Raw genomic sequence first — 20,973 nt, forward strand, 5'->3', positions numbered from 1 at the left:
GTGGAATGACACAGGGATTTATGGCCCTAATCAAGATCTTTAAAACAAATATATTTGGTTTATTATCTAATTTACAAATAATAGCAACATAGAATATACATTGTCACTGATCTTGTGGCTGAAAAGAGTACATAAATGGTCCCTATGCTAAAAACAATTATAGAAATGGATGTTTTTAAAAGTTTACCCAATGTATGAATTATGATTAGGTTCTTATAACGATGGAGGGTATCCATGTTTATATGTATAAGCAAATCATATCCGAGTGCTAAAATCATCAAACTATGATCCAAAATAGCATTACCCGGAACCAATTAGTGTGTGGCAATTTACATTATCATTATTAGATGGGATGAGACAAATATTCACTAATACATGTGATCATATTCATTCAATTGTATTGACCATTTATCAATCTTTTAAAAACCATCTTGATGATCCATCATATTTTCAAGATAAAGTTATTTTGGTCCCAACAAATGAAGAGGTCGATGTTATCAACAACTATATGTTAGGATTGATGAAAGATGAAGGAAAAACTTATCTGACTTCAAGTTCTTTATGTGAAATAGAGTCAACAGATTGTTTTGAGGAATCAATTTACTCTCCAGATGTGTTGAATGCTTTTAAGACATGAAATTCTCAATCATAAACTTACACTAAAAATAGGTGTTCCAATTATGTTGCCTCGTAAATATCGACCAAACCAAAGGTCTATTCAATGGTACTGGGTTACAAATTGTTAGGCTTGGAAAACATGTCATTGAGGCATGGATTATAGCTGATAGATTCTTCAATGAGACTACTTATATACCTCGCATGAAGTTAACTCCGTCTGATAAAAAAATCCCCTTCCATTTTTAGCGGAGGCAATTCCCCATATTTATTTTTTTGCTATGACCATTAAAGAGAGTCAATGACAGTCATTATCAAATATTGGATTGTATTTGTGTAGACTCGTCTTCACTCATGGTCGGTTATATTTAGTTGTTTCTCACATGACAAGTAAAAAAAGACTTAAAGGTACTTATATGTACTTATATGTGACGATGAAGATCGTCCAACTAATAAATCAAAAATATGTTGTCTACCAGAAGGTACTTCAACAATTACAGATAATCTGACATCTTATTTTATTTTTTAGACATTCAGTATAATCAATAACGCGAAGTCTCTTTATGTTACTTTATCTTATTTTTTTATTGTGTCGACTTTTTATGATTTTATATGTTTTTTTATACATTTCCCCACGTAAGGTCATAATCTAGTTTCCTCTAAACTAAATAATAAGATTTCCATTTTTTTATAGCTTACACTATAACATTAATACCAAAGATGTTTCTTGATGATTGTTTGACTATTTTTAATTCTACTATTTCATATAAAATTCTGAATATATATATCTTTATAGCGTGTTTTGAATGTAAAGACCCACCTTATCTTCATCATCTAAAACAACTCTAAAGAGCTTGTCCAAGTCCCATGAGTACAATACAATCAACTTCCATGTAACAAATGCAACCTAACAGTGAACCACTTTCATAAACTATAAATAAAAGCATATGTTGCGATTGTAATTTTAATGAACAAAAGGAATATATAGAAAAGAATCTTACAATATAAAATATATAATTTTACAATATAAGGATTTGAACCTATAGCATAGAAGAAGATAAAAGAAGGGGAGGATTCAAGGCAAAAGGCGATATGGTAAAAAATAGTGTCTGAAAGAGGTTCATGCCACCTCTCTTCCACTTAACATATTAAGACATTTTGTATGTATTAACTATTAAGTCAAACATAAACAATACTCTATATCTCCCCGAATTAAGTATTGTCCTCATTTCTTTAGGTCCATTAAAACTTCATATCACAAAACATAACAATAAAATAACCTCTTGTTAAATTACCAATAATCTCCACAAGAACATTCACCTTCTTTAAAATGATGAAACCTACTAGCATCACGAACAATAATCTCCCTTTTTTTAATTGCCGATATATACTTAATAGCAACATGACAATCATTACACACCCGTAAATTCTTCATAACCCTAATCGGAACACAATCCGGTGTATTCATTAAAGCAAAAGCAATTGCCAATTTCTCACTATGATGAACCAAATCATCTTCCTTTTCCTCAAGATCCATATCATGCAAAACGGACCCCATATCCGGTTTATACCCTAATAACTTCATCTTTAAAGTAAGTTTTTTCAAATAAAGATCGATTTTTTTCGAATCTTTATGGGATTTATCACTCATACAAAATTGATGAACCTCGTTTTTCATCTCAAACCAACTTACACCGGGTTCCTTTTTTACCCCTCTATCTCTCATCTCCTTTCTAAAATCCGACACGTTTTCCCATTTTTTAGCGGATGCTTGTATGTTGGAAAGTAGGATGTATGATGCTGAGTCATTAGGGTTGACTTTAATGACTTCTTGACCGATTCTTTTTGCCATGTCAGCGTTTTTATAAATTCTACACGCGGACAAAAGGGTTTTCCATATAATCGAATCCGCCTTCATGGGCATAGTTCTAATGACATTTTCCGCTTCTTCTAAATGACCAAATCGCCCTAGGAGATCAACTAAACAAGTGTAGTGTTCTAATTGAGGCTCTAATTTGTACTTTTCTTTCATCAAATGGAAAATTTCAATCCCTTTGTCTTTCAATCCACAATGACTACAAGCATAGAGTAAACTCAAAAACGTGACATTATTCGGTTCTAATTTTTCTTTTTCCATTAAATTAAATAAATCAAGCGCCTTTTTTCCCATTCCATGAAACCCATAAGCTGCAATCATTGAACTCCAAAGTACAGTATCTGGGATTTTTGTTTCTGAAAATGCTTTTAGAGAATCTTGAATACACCCACATCTTGAATACATGCTAACTAAGGAACTAAGGACAGAAACTGATGACGTGGCACCGGATTTTATTGACTCTGCGTGAATCTGTTGACCTTGACCAAGTGTTGCTAACTGGGAACATGAACTTAGTATGCTTACGAATGTGATTTTATCTGGTTTAAATCCTGACATTTTCATTATGTAGTATTGATTTAAAGCTTCTTCTGAAGATCCACTTTGAACTCTTCCTGTGATAAGTGTGTTAAAAGCAACTACAGTATGAAAGGGCATGGATTTTATCACCTTTTCTCCTTCTGATAAACTTCCAGATTTGATATACATGTGAGCAAGTGAACTCCCTACAATCACATTAACTTGGGCTCCTGTTTTAACTGCATAGGCATGAACCTGTTGGCCAGAAGTTAAGCTTTTTAAGCCAGCACATCCACGAAGAACACTGCCATTGATGAGTTCTAGATGTAAGAAAGGCATAAACTTTTCAAAAAGGTGGAAAAGAAACCAAGAATTGATTATTGATCTCACCTGCCAAGAGTAAATTCATCGGGATAAAACCCCAAAACGTGCATCTCCGAGAGAAGTCTCAAAGCTTCCTCATTACATTCAAAATCGGTGAAACCTGCAATCAAGGCATTCCATGTCGCGATATTTCTTTCGGGCATTTCATCGAACACTTTGCGTGCTGTATCCAAGTCGCCACTTTGCACAAACCCTCCAATCAATATGTTATACGACATGATGTTTTTCTTGGGCATTACGTCGAACAATGAGTGGGCAGTCTGTGATTGACCGAACTTCAGGTAAGTATTGAGGAGGTGGTTGGTGACGAACCTGGTTGAAGAACACCCGGACGTGATTATCAACGAATGGAGTTGTTGAACAAGTGAGAGTGAGTTCAGTTGTATGCATGATTTGAGGAGGTGAGAAACGAGAGATGGATCAGAATATACTTCGGAACTGAAGGTCTTGAATGCTTCAGTGATTCGACCTTTTGAACAAAGGTGTAGAAATTTTTCTGGAGGTGGTTTTGATGGAGGATATTTAATGGTTCTTGTGGTAGTAGAATAAAGGCGCTTGATGGAGTTTAAACCGACATTGGTGAGCTTTTGAAGGTATAACTTGTCCATGCATCAACATACCAACTCTACAAGAAACATTGGTTAAATCCTAAAAATAGGTATTTTTAATGACTTTGAAGTTGCAAATTGTACCTCAAAGATTGAAGGAATGTAGTAGAGATCTTCAAAGCGAACAACATCTTGGAGGCTGTTTGTCTTGGATAGCTTTTAGCTTAAAAAGCTCAAATAAAAATAAAAATAAAAATAAAAATCGATTTGATTTACGAGCTTAAAAAAAGTTTCAAATCAAAAGGCAGTTTCAATTTATAGGAGCTTTTATCTTTTATATTTTATATTATTTTCCCCATCTTACAAATGTAGAACTACTTTTTCCGAACACTCTCAGACTATTTTTTCCGAACACTCTCACACAACTAAGGTGTTGTTTGTTTTTCTATAAAAACATCTTCAAACCACTTATTGTTGTGCGGCGCAACACATGCGCAACACTTTTCCTCTCGCAGCAATTTGTTTTTTGGAAGACTTCATAATACAAAACCTCTGCGCGTGTGTTGCGTGGCGCAGCACTTGATTTGCCTCTTCTAACCTCTCCAGCTTTCATTTTTTCTAAGTGTGTTTTAAGAATGTTTGTATAACTTTTTTTTTTAAACTTTAATTTTCTTAAATTTTATTTACGGATGTGATACAATTTATTTATATAATTTTCACGATTTTTTTTAACTTGGTTTTTTTTTTATTTTTTTTACCGTTTTATTAATAATATTTTCAGTTTCAGTTACATCTTTTTTAACGTGTGTAATTTTTTACAAACTTTGTAGACAACGTTTGCAATACTTTCTTAATTTTTTTGTTATTTTCTTTTTTAATGTTTTTTAAAATTAGCTTTTTTTTTTCTAGAATAAAACTACTAGTTTTTTTTTTACATTTTTTTATGTTTTTTTTTAAAAAAAAGTTATATATTTTTGTTTTTTTACATGTTCTTGTTATTATTATTTCAATGTTTTAAGATTAGAATTATTAAATTTCAGTGTTGAGAACTATGTTCAGTTTATTTAAATTTTAGTTTACTGCAGCAGTCTGCAGATGTTAAAAAACAAATATGCTTCTTATTATAGGCTGCAGTCGTTTGTTCCACCTCTTCTGCTACAGAGGATTGCAGAGGTGGTCTGCAGACTTCATGAATTTTCACTTCGAAAAAACAAACAGCACTTAAGAGTTATGGCTTCTAACTTCCAGCTTTCGGCTATGTGTGGTTTTGCCAAAGAGATTCAAGAATAAACTCTTTGACCAAAATTTGAAGTTCATATTGCATTCATCTACATGAAGAAGTTTGATCTAATATAAATAAAGGATTTATGGTTTTCAATATGAAAATTCATATTTATTGCTTCGTTTATCTTTCATCTAAGTATATATATGAGAGATTGTCAGTGAGGTATGAACAACAATGCTCAAATCATGTATGAATCATATTAAACAGATATAGGAAGTTGTATATCCACCATCCACCTAATGATAAAGAGACTTTCCATAAATAACAGTATAAGCTGACATAAGAAATAAAAGCCCACAATGGTTCAGCCATAAGTGCTTATAATCCAGAATAAAAGAAGTTTCACTTAAAAAGTATGGTTTAACTATTGCTTATATAAAACTATTCAACATAAAGCAAAAAAAAACTCCCAACTACTCCTATCACCTTCTCCATACCTATACATGTAACATGTTACAACAACACCATTACAAATTACAATTACACATGATTATTCAAATTTAACTAAAAACCTTAAGCTTCCCGACTTCTCAACACCAAAAAACCCAAAGTCCATTTGGCCCTTCAAACAGGAAGCAATGAAAAACCATGAGAATAACCATTTTATTTTTTAATTAAAAAAAAAAAAAAAGAAACACCATAAACTGCCCGGATCTCAACAACTGCCCATCAAGAAACAGTTACTCCCGCCCGAACTGCCCATCCCAAAAGTAGCATCTCTCACAAGAAACTTAACATTTCGAGTCCCAAGAAACTCCAAAATCTCCAAACACTCGATCCAATCCGATTCACAAACCAACAAAACCCATTCCTCTTCATCATCTTTATACTTAAGCTGAAAAGTCCCTCTTTCTATCTTAAACCTTTTCCCAACTTCTTCATACAGCTGAAACCATCCAGACAAAGGATCATACTTAAACCTAACTGTATCTTCTTTATATGTAGCCTTTACAGTTATCATCTTATTATTATTATTACTATTATTATTATTATTCCCTTCATCTCCAAACAACATTTCGTTTTTCGGTGATTTAAAAATCGGAGAACTCGATGAACTTCCATTCATCATCGACCCATTTGACGAATCCGTCATGCTGGAAGAAGTTGATTGGTTGGATTTTTCCATGTCATCACACGTGTCCATGTCATCACACCCCGAGCTTTGATCCGGTTTCGAAAACGTCCATGGAGTTTTCAAACTGTTTATAGAGTTTGTCACGATCGGGATGGAAGTTGACTTGTTGACTATCGTGTATGATTCATCTTCAACTTTGACTGATTTTTGCGTGTCTTGGTTGACCGGGTTGACCGGGTTTGCGGGTACGAGTCCACCGGTTGTTGGGTCGAATTTTAACCCGCCTTCCACTCCTTGTACTGAGTCGAGAACCGTTTGTATTTTTTTTAACGAACGGTTTACTTTATTTATTTTTCGCGATGGCCATCGGGAAATCCCGTGTTGTCTGCATATCCTTTTCAGTGTAGTAGGACAAACTACAAAACAAAAACCGATTTTCATTGTTGTTTAAATATTATTATTATTATTATTATTATTATTATTATTATTATTATTATTATTATTATTATTATTACCTCCAATTGCTTTAGCAGCATCCTTAAGGCTCCCAGAAAAGTATTGTTGTAGAACACTTAAACTAACATTCTTCTCTGCTGTACTTCGCTTTTTCTCTGATTGTCTCCTTGATCCACCAACCATCTACAAGTCAACACAACATTTAAGTCAACATATATATATATATATATATATATATATATATATATATATATATAATTAAAAAAGTAATATTACCTGATCGGGTGGACGAGGTCCAATCCTAACATCAACAGATTCAGTGGCATTAACAGAAACTTGATCAGCAGGAATCAAACTCCCCTCAACATATTTCTTCTCAGAAGAGCTTCTTGATACCTCAAGTGGCAATGAGCTTTCATCTACCCCCATCTGAAACCCAGCATCTACCCCACCCCCACCTACCCCTGACAATTCATTTTCCGAAACTGTCCTCAAACTCCTACAAATCCTCTGCATAGTCCCGGATAAATTATTCAACAAAAGTTGTTGTTCTGTTGAGCCTTTCATGTTAACAGGAAGAAAAAACTCCAAGATATAATCATCATCACCAGTGTAAGTACTCCTGAGTCTAATTGCAACAGCAGCATTTAGGCCAAATTTTCTTGCATGTTGGACAAGTGGGTATTGGCGAATATCGTAGTCTTTCACATCAGGGTAGAAAAAAGGGTGATTTGATTGAAGGGCTTTTCCGGCAATTCCTTGTCCTTCTTCAAGGTGATGTTCACTGCATGCTTGAATGAAGCCTTGCATTTCTCGTTCGTTGACGTAACAGGCGTCGGTTTGGATGCAGAGGATTGGTTTTTCTGATGAATTGAAATTACGTTTTCGCCCTCCGACACGTACTTTTATGGTTTCGTCATGGAGTTTTTCGTTGTAGCTACATGGGATCCATGTTAGAGCAACGGGTAGTCTGTGTGCATGGCATACTGCTCGAAGAACATCGGTTATTTCGGATAGTGCAGCCATTTGGTTTTTTGAGAGGCACTGCAAAAATGATGATCCAAGAAAAAATCAAGACTTAACATAAGGGTAAATTGGTCATTTGCTCCTATGGAACTATGTGAGTTTATCAACATTTCACATTCAACTTGATCCTATAATGCAACATAGTATATGGAACTAAGCAGCATAGTGGACTACATGCAAAAGAAACACAAGGGTAAAATGGTCATTTATACTTTTTTGACTGTTTAAGAAAGAAAGTTTTCTGGCTTTCCCGGATCTGATATCAGGGAAAAATAATATAAAAACATGGATTCGAGTTCATTAATTATCTCAAGAAAGAAAGAAAACATTTCATAGAAAATTATCCAGATTTGAATTGTGCTCAAGAAGGGTTTAGTTGGGTTTCGTAAGAAATACTACATTGGGATAATTTAAACAATTTGACATTATATATACAAAGGAAATCTATTTAACCTTGTAATAAAATCTATCCAGAATATAAAATCCAGCCTATTCATCAAATACCTGCTTATATAGTCGAGGAGGTGCAACACTTTTCAGGTTCACACTCTGCAAAGATTTAAAAAAAAACAGAGGTTATAATTTTACAACAGTATAGATTCACAAACTCTGCAGAAAACAAGAAATCAAGACTACGTGCATGATCTTTTACAAGAAAAGATTAATAACACAGTTGGTTTACCAAAGGATTAGAGTAACTGCACTAAAGAAACAAAAGAAATAGTAACTGCAAACATATTCTTTCTATGAGTAACAAAAAGTTTACCTCAAGAGCACGTGAAACATGATCCATCTCTACACTGAAATCAGCCTTCTCTTTCATTGTAACAAGTTCAAGAACAGCACAACAAGATGTATCATAGGAGTCATCTTCAAAAATAGGTAGAGCAATAGATCCTCGGACTTCATGACTAAGTGCATGATCTTTTCGCAAGTATTCACCTTTATTATAGTGAGAAACATTTGAAGTCCACTCAGGAACTTTTGAGCTGAAAACCCTACCTGGAAGCCCTAAAAAGCCACCAGGTTTCACTTCAGCTGAAAACGTGAAGCCTCTGGAAACTTCTCGATATCCAGCCAGCATCTGATCAAGCAAATAAGGCTGTTCACAAGTGCTTAATATATACTTATCACCTTCCATAATTGGAACCCAAACTTGAGCCAAGATCCCTGCTCCAGATGAATCTTTGAACAAAGACAATGCTTTCAGCATCTTTTCAGCAAGGGGTCGACCACCTGGTGACCTATGGATGATACCATTTCCATTTGCTTGAATGTTTTTCTGTTGACAAGAACTTCCATTTCCATTTTCATCAGATGAATTCACAGGTATGGTGAACTGGGTGTCTGGGGTAGGAAAGGATACTCTTTCTCCACCATTAATTTCTCCATCAGTTGGGAGAAAACCGGATTTGACTTGTTCTGTGAAGTTTGTGTAATCATAGGGTGCATAGCCGGCTGATAGGGCAAAAGATGCTAACATCTGATCAGCTGCTGAAGGACTTGTACACCACCCAGCGTAAGTATCAAAGTTCATGAGCTCAGAGAAGCTGTTGAATGGGTCGTCTGGCCTTGTGAAACCATCCATAGACGCAGGATTCTCCATCTGAGGTCTCGGAGAAGCCCAGAAACCCATCGGCTTATCTTTTGGTGGGGAAGGGAATTCCATTTTGAAAATTTTTCACAGCGAAACTAGAATTCCTACATCTGCTAGTTTCAGTCTTGCAAGACTCAACGATAATACGATCCCAGAGTTTTTTTTATCTCGATGTCACCAAGTCGTAATATGTGTCGGAGACTCAAATTCAACGAAGCTAACACGGCAGACGAAAATCAAATACTAATCGGTGCAGAAGCCAAGTGATTTCTGAAGATATTTAAAGGGGAATAAGTACAAAACAAACCTGGGATGGAACAAATTGGCCTCTTCCAGCTGCGAATTGCGGAAAGCCACAGATGTTCATATCAATAACACAAATCCAATCTCAGATTCATGACTTTTACTGGCTGAAGAATCCAAGAAATGACCAAACATACAACCAATCAATGAAATAGTAGTTTAACTATTAAGGAAATTGAATTTTAATAGTTGGCAAGCAAAAAAATACCAAAACTAAGGAACCCTAAACTGTAAAATTGAATCGATATCTGGTGCTTATAGCTTGCAAAATTACCGACCATTACCGACCAAAGGAAGTTGACAAAGAAGCGAGTTGAAAACCTCGAAACTATGCGAACCCCAGACTCCGAGAGAAAGAGGATTGCTCTGAAATGGCTACGGGAATTGAGAAATGAGGTGGACTCATTCCAAAAATAGAATGTGCACGTCAGAACAACAGAAAACTATTTTACTACCGCCTATAAAAGGAAGCAGGCTTTGTTGTGTTGCCCTTTTACAATTTACACCACAAACACAAACGGTTGTAATCATTGGTTTTATTTTTGGGAAAAACTAAAAGTTCAAAATCTGATTATTATCGAGCAAGCATAGAAAGTTGAAACTTGGAACTATTAGGCATGGGCGAGTGGGTTCGATATTGAATCGACAAAAGCTAGGCATCCTGTCTTTATGCTAAACTCAGGATGGTAACTCATTAACGGAGATAGTGGTTTCACTAATAATGATATCTTCGTAAATCTTAAAAAACATTGGGTTGTGCTCTTTTTAGCAAAAATCATCAAGGATATGGAAGTCAAGTTGAACATATCTGTTAGATAGAAAACAGATGTTGAGTGTGTTCGATCTCATGCTAATGACAGCCAATATATGTTTCTTGTGAAATACCGTACTATCTTTCGATACTGCCTTGTGATTCCTTATTCCTAAAGAAAAGAAAGTGAATTGCAAAAACAGTTTTAATCAAAATAGCTCTTTGATTAATGAGAAACTTGCTCAAAACTCAATTGTTTACAATTGCTATCTTATGCCCTAACACGGCTATGACAGTGTTTATATAAGATCTAATAACCGACTTGCTATTAGATTAGAATTAGGAAACATGGCCAACTTGCCATATTATTGATTGTTTGGTCTCCAAGGTCCTACGTGACTTAGGATTCCAACAATCACCCCCGAATCTCTAAGTCTTTCTAGAGAATTCTTCAACCCCGATCAAGCTCCGCATCTCCTTGAACTTGGTTCGAGCTAATGGTTTCGTAAGAATCTCTGCCCTTTGTTATTCACAGGGAATGTATTCCACCTCCACTTGTTCCTTTTCAACACAATTACGAATGAAGTGAAACCTCGTGTGAATGTGTTTACTCCTTCCATGAAAAACGGGATTCTTCGTTAGTTCGATAGCCGACTTGTTATCAACTCTAAGAATCACTTTCTCTTGTGTTTTGTTCATGATTTCTCCAAGCAAATCTTGAAGCCATATTGCTTGACATGCACTCGTTGTGGCTGCCATGAACTCCGCCTCGCAAGATGATAAAGCAACAGTATCTTGCTTTTGTGAACACCATGTAATTGGTGATGACTCATAGTAGAAAATGTGATCGGTTGTGCTTCTTCCGTCATCCGGGTCAACATTGTGACTACTATCACTATAACCAATAAGCCGCTTTTGTCCCATCCTCTCGTACTTAATTTCGTATCACGATGTTCCTCGTAAGTACCTTAGAATGTGTTTGATTGCACCACCATGTGACTCTCTTGGACTTTGCATGTATCAGCTAACAACTCCAACCACATATGCCATATCTGGTCTTGTTTGCAAGAGATATCTAAGACATCCTACCACCTTTCGATATTGTGTCGGGTCGATTTTGGGTTCATCTTCGGCCTTTGATAATTTATTTCCTGGTTCCATTGGTATGTGGGTCGGATTACAATCATGTAAACCGACTTCTTTTAAAATGCATTGAGCATATGCTTCTTGGTTTATAGTAATCCCCGATTGTTCTTGCTTAACTTCAATGCCAAGGTAGTAAGTCAATCTTCCAAGATCTGACATCTCAAAGTTCTTTGACATCTCTAATTTGAACCTCTTGATCATGCTCAAATTTGTACCTGTGACAAATAAATCATCAACATAAATTGCTAAAATTAGCAAGTTAGATCCTTCACTTTTTCGGTACACCGCTGGTTTTTTGATGCACTTTTGAAATTTCATATTCTTCAAAATCCCATCAAGCTTCGTATTCCATGCTCGAGGTGCTTGTCTTAGACCATATAGTGCTTTTGTAAGGCTATATACTTTATGCTCGTTGCCTTTCTTTATATACCCTTCCGGTTGTGACACGTAAACAGTTTCTTTTTAATTCTCCATGTAAGAACGCCGTTTTAACATCCAAGTGGTGAAGCTCCCATCCATGAGTAGCTGCTAAGGCTATAAGGAACCGAATGGTTTCAATTCGAGCTACTGGGGCAAATACTTCTTGAAAATCAATACCGGGTTGTTGCACGTAACCTTTAGCAACCAACCTTGCCTTGTATTTATTAATGGTGCCATCTGCATTTTTCTTCAATTTGAACACTCACTTGAGTCCAATTAGCTTCACCCCGATAGGCTTGTTCACAAGAGTCCAAGTATTATTTTTGTTTATCGACTTGATTTCCGCATCCATGGCCTTGACCCGTTCTGGTTCTTTCTTCGCTTCTTCAACCGATACCGGCTTGTCATTGGTTGTTGGAAGGAGTTCTTCGAGATTGTCAAGATCAAGCTCATAATCTTGAAATCGTCTTGGAGGTACTCTTGCTCTCGAAGGTCTTTGGTTTGCATCTCCTTGTTGAACATTGTTATTTACCGGACTTAGTTGTTCATTATCTTGTACTTCCACTCCGTCTCCAATCTCATGACCCGATTCAATTGGATCATTATTTACATCGTTTCCTTGGTTGCTGTTCACATCATCTCTTGGATAGTCCCATGGTATTACGAATGAGCCCGGTTCTTCATTGCTGGTTCCTGCTTCTTTAATCCAATTCCACCCTTTGGTTTCATCAAAAATAACATCTCGACTCACGATTATTTTTTGTGTTACCGGGTTAAATAACCGGTAAACTTTCGTACCCGGTTCGGAACCAACATGTACTAGTGGTCTTGATCTTGCATCCAACTTCTTTAGATTAACCGGTTCAACTTTTGCATGTGCTAGACACCCAAATATACAAACATTTTCTAAATTCGGTTTTCTTTTATACAACTTTTCGTATGGAGTTGTATCATCAAGGACTCTTGTATAAACTCGATTGATTAGATTTGTTGAGTGATTTACTGCTTCTCCCCATAAGTAGTTTGGAACATGCATTGCCTTCATTATATTTCGCTTCATGTCCATAAGAGTTCGGTTTCTTCGTTCCACAATTCCGTTTTGTTGTGGAGAGTATGGGGCGGTGAGATGGCGTTTGACTCCGTTTTGCTCACAAAAAGAATTAAACTCAAGAGAGGTAAACTCACCTCCTCGATCACTTCTAAACACTTTCAAAGGCTTTCCAATTTCATTTTCCACCAAAGCTTTGAATTTTTTGAAGTGTGTAAACGCCTCACTCTTTTCTTTTATGAGATAAATCCACATAAATCGTGAAAAATCATCAATTAGTGTAAAAATATATCTATTTTGACTCTTGGTTGCCGGCGTGATCAGACCGCATAAATCACCGTGAACAAGCTCCAAATGGTTGTTTCGCTTTGTATGTAGTCATGGTTGGGAAGGACTTTCTTGTTTGCTTGCCGACTAAGCACAATTCACATAATTGATTCTCATGATCTAATGCAGTAACCCTTTGACTAAACCCTTCTTGGACAACTTTTTCATCGACTCGAAATTAATATGCCCAAGTCTTGCATGTCATCGCCACGCATCTTCACTTAGTCTCGAATGAAGGAAAATAGGGACTCCAATTTGTAATTTTATTTTATAAAGGCGGTTTGGTGATCTCTGTACTTTCATTAATAAACAATTATCGACATCGTGCATGGTTAAATAGTTGTCTTTCATTCGAATATCACACCCGGCTTCAGTTGCTTGTCCGAGACTTATAATGTTGTTCTTGAGATCCGGTATGTAGTAAATCTCCGTCATCAGCCTTTGTTGACCTTTGTTGACCTTTCTTGCCTTGGAAAAGTATGGCACCTTTTCCCTTGATTTTTACACACGAATTATCTCCAAATTTGACCCTCCCGGTTATGCCTTTGTCAAGCTCGGAGAAAAATGACCGGTTTCCTGTTATGTGATTGCTCGCCCCGTTATCCAAATACCACACATCGTTATCTTGTAAGTCGTATCGAAATGGTATCACCTTTTCTTCGTTAAAAAACACGGTTTCGTGTAAAAAAATACGGCTACATCAGTATCGTCAACTTGGTAAAATTATTTTCTTGTAATTTTTGGATTCGATCTAGACATTGAGACGCGAAGTGGCCCGGTTTATCGCACCTATAACAAATAATTTTTGATCGATCTTTTTTTGTTTTATTTGGGTTATTCTTGGAATTGGGTTGATCAAAATTGGACTTTTTTCCGTGATTGGGCTTGCCACCTTGCGAGGCCCGATTGACATACTTGGACCCACTTGATCCATATGATCCATTTGACTCTCCTACCCCATCAAATCCCCTCGTTCCTTTTCTTTGCGATCTGCGATTGCTCGAACCACCACCACTTGATGCCTTCGTTAACAGCGCTTTCACCTGACCATCTCCATCGTCCTCCTCCTCCCTAATCCTTTCTTCATACGCCTTTAGCTGCCCTACTACATCTTCAAAGCCAACGGTTTTCAAGTCCAGTACCTGCTCTAATGATGCGACGATGTGGATGAATTTTGCCCTTGGTAGTGATTTCAAGAATTTCTTCACCGTTCTTTGTTCATCGATCGATTCACCTAGTGCGGCTGCCTTGGATGCAATTCCAGACAGCTTTCCCGTGAAAGAGTCGATCGACTCCGACTTAGTCATCTTCAATCAATCGAAATCAGACATTAAGGACTGTAATCGTGCCTCCTTCACGCGGTCAGCCCCCATGTGCCTTGATTTGATTGCTTCCCAAAGTCCATTGGAAGATTCTTGTTCACCGATTTGGATTATGAGTTCTTCAGGTATCGATTGATAAATTAAACCTATTGCTAAATCATATTTGTCTTGATTTTTTGTAGTTCCAGGTTCAATTATCTCCCAAGCTTTGTGAATCTTTAATACTACCTTCATTTTCATTGACCACACCGTGTAGTTTGTTGACGTGAGCATAGGACACTGAACAGAGGTTGATCCAATTTCTTTCACCCTCACCGAAGCCTCTCCATCCCCCCTGACATGTTGACCTACTTATCAACAGGTAAGAATTGATCTCACAGCTTCTTGTTTCTAAGGCTTTGATACCAATTAAAGAAAAGAAAGTGAATTGCAAAAACAGTTTTAATCAAAATAGCTCTTTGATTAATGAGAAACTTGCTCAAAACTCAATTGTTTACAATTGCTATCTTATACCCTAACATGACTATGACAGTGTTTATATAAGATCTAATAACCGACTTGCTATTAGATTGGAATTAGGAAACATGACCAACTTGCCATATTATTGTTGCTTGGTCTCCAAGGTCCTACGTGACTTAGGATTCCAACAATTCCCACATCAACGGATATGTCCAACTTGCCGTAAAGCATGTTTGGATACATATGGATCATTATACAGAGTTTTCAGACTTCAAATACCGACAAGTTTGTGGATCTCACTGGGGTCTCCCCTCTCATGGGTTTGAGGAGTGGGGGTTTCACAACGGGACATACTGTTTTTGAAGTCGTCGCGTGAAAAGTGACAAAACACAAGAATGCATGCATTAAAAATCAACATGTCTTTATACATTTCGCATTTGATACCTTTGGTTGCTCGCACTAGAGGTAGTGGAGCTCCTTAATAAAGTCAAACGGGTCATGATGTAACAACCAAATGGAGTCCCGAACTAGTTGATGCTTGTGTAGTTGATGCTTGTGAAGTAGATTAAATTTGAGTTTCAGGCAATGGATACTTTGTATCAATAACTTTCGTTCTCTTAATTGCATTTCCATTAAACTTGGCCCAATCTTTTACTAAAAGGATTGACCCGAATCCAACATGCGTATATTTTAAAAAGATACATATGTGACACTACTAACCACTTGTTTAATTAAATTACCTCCATTAGTTGAAACGACAAAGTTTTACTTAACCAACATAAAACCATACATATATTAATAGTTATACTTGCGTACACCACCTAGAAAACCCCATATCTCGATTACATAAAATAGAAAGCAATAATATCATACAATACAAGGATTCATGATGAAAAATAGTGGTTGTACGTTAATGCCTATTGCTCTACATGGAGCATCTCTCAATTTTCACAACTAGTTTAATGAGTATCATCATTATATAAGAACAAATGGGCATAACTTCAATTAGCTAAAACCCACGTTTCTTTTCCAAGATTACAATTGAAAAGAACTTTTGCATGCAACTTGTACAACATAAACTATTGCCCACATCACATGAGACCCACCTTACAAATTTACAACCATATATATATATATATATATATATATATATATATATATATATATATATATATATATATATATATATATATATATATATATATATATATATATATATATATATATATATATATATATATATATATATATATATATATATATATATATATATATATATATATTCTTCCCATGAGATACCCCAAAAACTCACGTAAACAATCCCCTCTTCTACTTTTCTTTGTTGATTTTGAGCTGGAAGTTGGAGACCATACACCCGTTTGTTGATAGCCCAAAACAACCCGAACTCTTCCTTAGTATCGGTTTTAAAGGTGACACAAGAAGCCTTCCTAAAAACGAACAAGTCTCGGGTTTAGATCACGCAACAAAGGTGAGTCTTTATGACCCCTTTTCGTTTATTTTTACAAATTTTGGGGGGAGATACATACACACGTTGCATGCTAGATAAGAAAGTATAATAGTATAATATGTCATATACTCTCAACATTCTCTGTAACATGTTATCACCCAACATCTTATTTATATCAAAACAAACATGCAACAAGTATACAAAAATATTTCATGCATGATAAACTAGCCTCCTTTGTTTCTCATTTAGCGTTAAAACAATTATATGAAATATTAGATGCCAATATAAATATATGTATTGGTATTATCTTTGTGACATAAGTCCATGCAAGTATTTTTGGTTGATAATCAAAACTAACCATTAGTGTTAGAATGGTCATTAATAAAACAAATCAATAAAATTATAGACTTAGTACCTACTTTGTTAATTTATTTACAAGCAAGGTCTAAAGTGTAAATATAATATGAGATAACTAGACTTATAGATACATAAGTTTTCCATTGGATTTATGTTATAAAACATGATTATTTTTATATAAAAGTGTTATTTTATACAAAAATGAAGTTTATAAAAAGACCTTGTAATATTTTATAAAATAAGTAGTTTTTATAAAACATGATTATTTTTATATAAAATTGATATTTTATATAAAAAATAGAGTTTATAAAAGGATCTTGAAACATTTTATAAACTATGTAGTTTTTATAAAATATGATTATTTTTATATAAAATTGATAGAGTTTATAAAAGGATCTTGAAACATGTTATAAACTATGTAGTTTCTATAAAATATGATTATTTTATATGAAATTGATATTTTATATAAAAGTTGTGTAACGACCCAATTTTTATGTCCGAAAATTTCATTTTTAAAATATTACTTTAGAAAACATTAATAAATAAAAACATTGTTTGTTCACACCATAACACATTGCAACCGTGTTCTAAAAAGCCACACCATACATCCCATCAAAAAATCAGAGTACAGTCCCAGTAATCTCATAAATGCGGAAACCGAAGAGTGTGTGTATGACGTGCCGCTACCGCGCCGGCTCCTTCCCCTTCGATGCAGAGGTACCTGAAAACAAAACTGTAAACGTAAGCACAAAGCTTAGTGAGTTCCCCCAACGTACCACATACCATACAACACATAACATACGCACTGCCAGGCTATTCTGGGGTGCCTGACTACCCGGTACAGCCATTCTGGGGTGCCGACCTACCCATACGGCCATTCTGGGGTGCCGTCTGACCCGTGTCAAGCCATTCTGGGGTGCTGACTACCCATGTCAAGCCATTCTGGGGTGCTGACTACCCATCGGTCCTAACAACCGATCCTCGGGGACTATTTCACCCCCTACTACTACGATCATATATAACATAACAAGCCAGCATGCATACATATCATCACATACTGTCAGACGTATCTGAGGTGTCTGACTACCCTTCGGCCCTAACAACCAAACTCTACTACTATCACATACAACATATCATGCTAGCATATAACATGTCAGGTAATAGCAAACTTAGATGATATCACAAAGACAATCATCTATCATACATCTCCTACTGGTGGGTCGGCATTGTGGCCTTAGACCCACCGCTACTGGAAGGTAACTCACCTCAAAGTAGCTGCTGAATTGATCGGGAACTAACTGACTGCTGCTGCTCCGGGAGTCCTCCGGCTGCAATTCCCACAACATACTCAATCAAACACTGCTAACCGTCCTTTAGGTAAAATGACCATTTTACCCCTGGTTTAGCTCTAAGCCAATGCTAGGGTCAACTTTCAGTTGACCCGACTCGCCGAGTGGATCACCACTCGCCGAGTCCCTAGCAACCAATGTCCTGGGCCCCTGGTTCTACTCGTCGAGTCGGGCTATGACTCGACGAGTTCACCTTCTAACGGTCATTCAACACCTTCATTCTACTCGCCGAGTTGTATGAACAACTCGTCGAGTTCATCTTCATCCGATGAACACTTTATGCTAAGACTCGCCGAGTTGTATGAACAACTCGCCGAGTCTGTTCTTGAGCTATGAAGATTGCCTTGGACTCGCCGAGTCAGGGCATTGACTCGCCGAGTCCTAACATGGGTGAGTTCAGCTCCCAACTCACCGAGTCACCCCCTGTGACTCAAGGCTCAACTCGACACATGAAGAAGGGACCAAATCGGCGACTCGCGACCAGACTCGCCGAGTCACCTATGCGACTCGCCGAGTCGTCGCCATGCACTCCTTAAATATACCGATTTGCTCGATTCCAGTCCATGCCATTCGTAGATCTGGACTTCTAGGGCACGAATCACACGTAAAGTTTCCAACTTTACGTGTGGATATTCAACAAAATGGATTATAAGGCTCAAAATGTCTCAAAAGGGGTAGATCTAGGGCTAACAATCCTCATGGGGCCAAAAAGCTAACAGATCTGAGCTCCTGGAGCTCAATCTTGCATAGATCCAAAGGCCAAACGCCTTATTACAACATATAATGCACATACCAACTTGGGGAATTGACCAAGAAGGACCCAAATGGAGTTTTAAGCATAGAATCAAGGGGAAAACGGGTTATACCTCAAAGGAAATGTTGAAATGACACAAAGATGGCTGATCTCCTTCTCCTCTTCTTGATCTACTCCTCTTACTCCTCAAAACCTTCAAGAACACACCAAGAACACCTCAAACTCTCAAGGAAACAAGGGAAAACGATGTAGGGGGAGTTCTGGGGGTGAATGGGGACGAGTTGGGGCGGAATGAGAGTTTAAATAGGGTGCAAACCCTTGAAACTTAGGGTTTCATCCCGCAGCGGTGACTCGCCGAGTCCAGGATGTGGACTCGTCGAGTCGCCTACTTAAAACGTGTCCTGAGTCTCGTCCCTACTCGGCGAGTCGGACCCTATGACTCGCCGAGTCCAAGGCTAAATTAGAGAAATGCCCAAATAAAATTCACATACCGGAAACCAGGTGCTACAAATCTCCCCCACTTATTTTAGACTTCGTCCTCGAAGTCTGCTGCCTGGTCCTGAAACAGCTCGGGGTAGTGCTCCATCATCTCGTCTACCGGCTCCCAAGTCCACTCTGAACCCTTGCGGTGCTGCCATTGCACCTTCACTAGCTCCACCCTCTTGTTCCTTAAATCCTTTGACTTCCTGTCGAGGATTGCGACTGGGCGCTCAATGTAGTTCAGGCTGTCATCAACCTGAATATCCTCCAAAGGTACTACTGCAGAATCGTCCACTAGGCACTTCCGCAACTGCGAAACATGGAAAGTGTTGTGGATCTGGCTAAGCTCGGCTGGCAAATCCAGCCTATATGCCACCTTGCCCACCCGGGCTAAGACCCTGAACGGTCCGATGAATCGCGGGCCTAACTTGCCCCGCTTCCTGAATCGGATGACGCCTTTCCACGGCGACACCTTCAGGAGGACCATATCCCCGACCTGGAACTCTAAATCGGATCGACGCTTGTCGGCATAACTTTTCTGCCGACTCTGAGCAGTCTGAAGCCTGCTCCGGACCTGCTGGATCCTCTCAGTCGTCTTGAGCACCACTTCGGTGCTCCCCATAACTCTCTGGCCAACCTCACCCCAGCATATCGGGGTCCTACACCTCCGTCCGTACAACATCTCGAAGGGAGGGTGGTCGATACTCGCGTGATAGCTGTTGTTGTAGGAGAACTCAGCCAAAGGAAGATAGGTATCCCAGCTACCACCGAAATCCAGAACACACGCCCGCAACATGTCCTCCAAGGTCTGGATGGTCCGCTCACTCTGTCCATCAGTCTGCGGGTGAAAGGCGGTGCTGAAATACAGATGAGTGCCCAACTCGTCATGGAATCTCTTCCAAAACCTGGAAGTAAAACGCACATCCCTGTCCGAGATCACCGATACCGGCACCCCATGCCGTGCCACAATCTCCCTGATATAGATGTCGGCCAATTTCTCGGCCGATATGCTCTCTTGAATCGGAATAAAGTGAGCGCTCTTGGTCAATCTATCCACGATGACCCAAATCGAATCCACTCCACGCGCGGTCCTGGGAAGCTTCGTGATAAAATCCATCGTGATATCTTCCCATTTCCACAGTGGAATATCCAGCGGCTGCATCTTACCATGCGGTCTCTGATGTTCGGCCTTGACCTTCCTGCAGGTCAAACATCGCTCGACATACCATGCCACATCCCGCTTCATGCAGGGCCACCAATAGTCTAGACGAAGGTCCCTATACATCTTCGTCGCCCCGGGATGAATAGAGAATCGGGACTTGTGCGCCTCCTCCATCAAAATCTGGCGCACGCCCCCGTGATACGGCACCCACACCCTATGGTGTAGTGTCAATAACCCTCGGCTATC

At 37.8% G+C, this 20,973-nt stretch overlaps 3 protein-coding genes across 7 annotated transcripts; all 3 read right to left on the reverse strand.

Annotated features, from left to right (window-relative positions):
- Positions 1–1,630: 1,630 nt before the first annotated feature.
- Positions 1,631–4,225, reverse strand: LOC145037500 (pentatricopeptide (PPR) repeat protein). Its single transcript, XM_078986178.1, has 3 exons — positions 4,087–4,225; positions 3,401–4,019; positions 1,631–3,314 (listed from the first exon to the last, which is right to left on the reverse strand). Exons 2-3 carry the CDS (start codon positions 4,000–4,002, stop codon positions 1,907–1,909), a joined length of 2,010 nt encoding a protein of 669 aa, XP_078842304.1. The 5' UTR covers positions 4,003–4,019; positions 4,087–4,225; the 3' UTR covers positions 1,631–1,906.
- Positions 4,226–5,573: 1,348 nt separating this feature from the next.
- LOC145037501 (protein NLP9-like) lies at positions 5,574–10,166 on the reverse strand. 5 transcript variants are annotated; one of them, XM_078986183.1, is made up of 7 exons: positions 9,959–10,166; positions 9,689–9,791; positions 8,551–9,598; positions 8,289–8,333; positions 7,035–7,802; positions 6,818–6,941; positions 5,574–6,718 (listed from the first exon to the last, which is right to left on the reverse strand). In XM_078986183.1, the coding sequence occupies exons 3-7, from the start codon at positions 9,451–9,453 to the stop codon at positions 5,883–5,885; spliced, it is 2,676 nt and encodes an 891-aa protein (XP_078842309.1). In that variant the 5' UTR covers positions 9,454–9,598; positions 9,689–9,791; positions 9,959–10,166; the 3' UTR covers positions 5,574–5,882. The 5 variants fall into 5 exon arrangements, with proteins under 5 accessions (XP_078842309.1, XP_078842306.1, XP_078842308.1 ...); XM_078986180.1 differs by having other exon boundaries at positions 9,893–10,166; XM_078986182.1 differs by having other exon boundaries at positions 8,551–9,791.
- Positions 10,167–13,746: 3,580 nt separating this feature from the next.
- On the reverse strand, positions 13,747–14,683 carry LOC145036180 (uncharacterized). Its single transcript, XM_078984643.1, has 2 exons — positions 14,292–14,683; positions 13,747–14,071 (listed from the first exon to the last, which is right to left on the reverse strand). The coding sequence occupies exons 1-2, from the start codon at positions 14,681–14,683 to the stop codon at positions 13,747–13,749; spliced, it is 717 nt and encodes a 238-aa protein (XP_078840769.1).
- Between the last annotated feature and the right edge of the window lie 6,290 nt (positions 14,684–20,973).

This window comes from Lactuca saligna, chromosome 3 (genome assembly GCF_052625555.1).
Source record: "Lactuca saligna cultivar CGN05327 chromosome 3, ASM5262555v1, whole genome shotgun sequence".
Taxonomy (NCBI): Eukaryota; Viridiplantae; Streptophyta; class Magnoliopsida; order Asterales; family Asteraceae; genus Lactuca; species Lactuca saligna.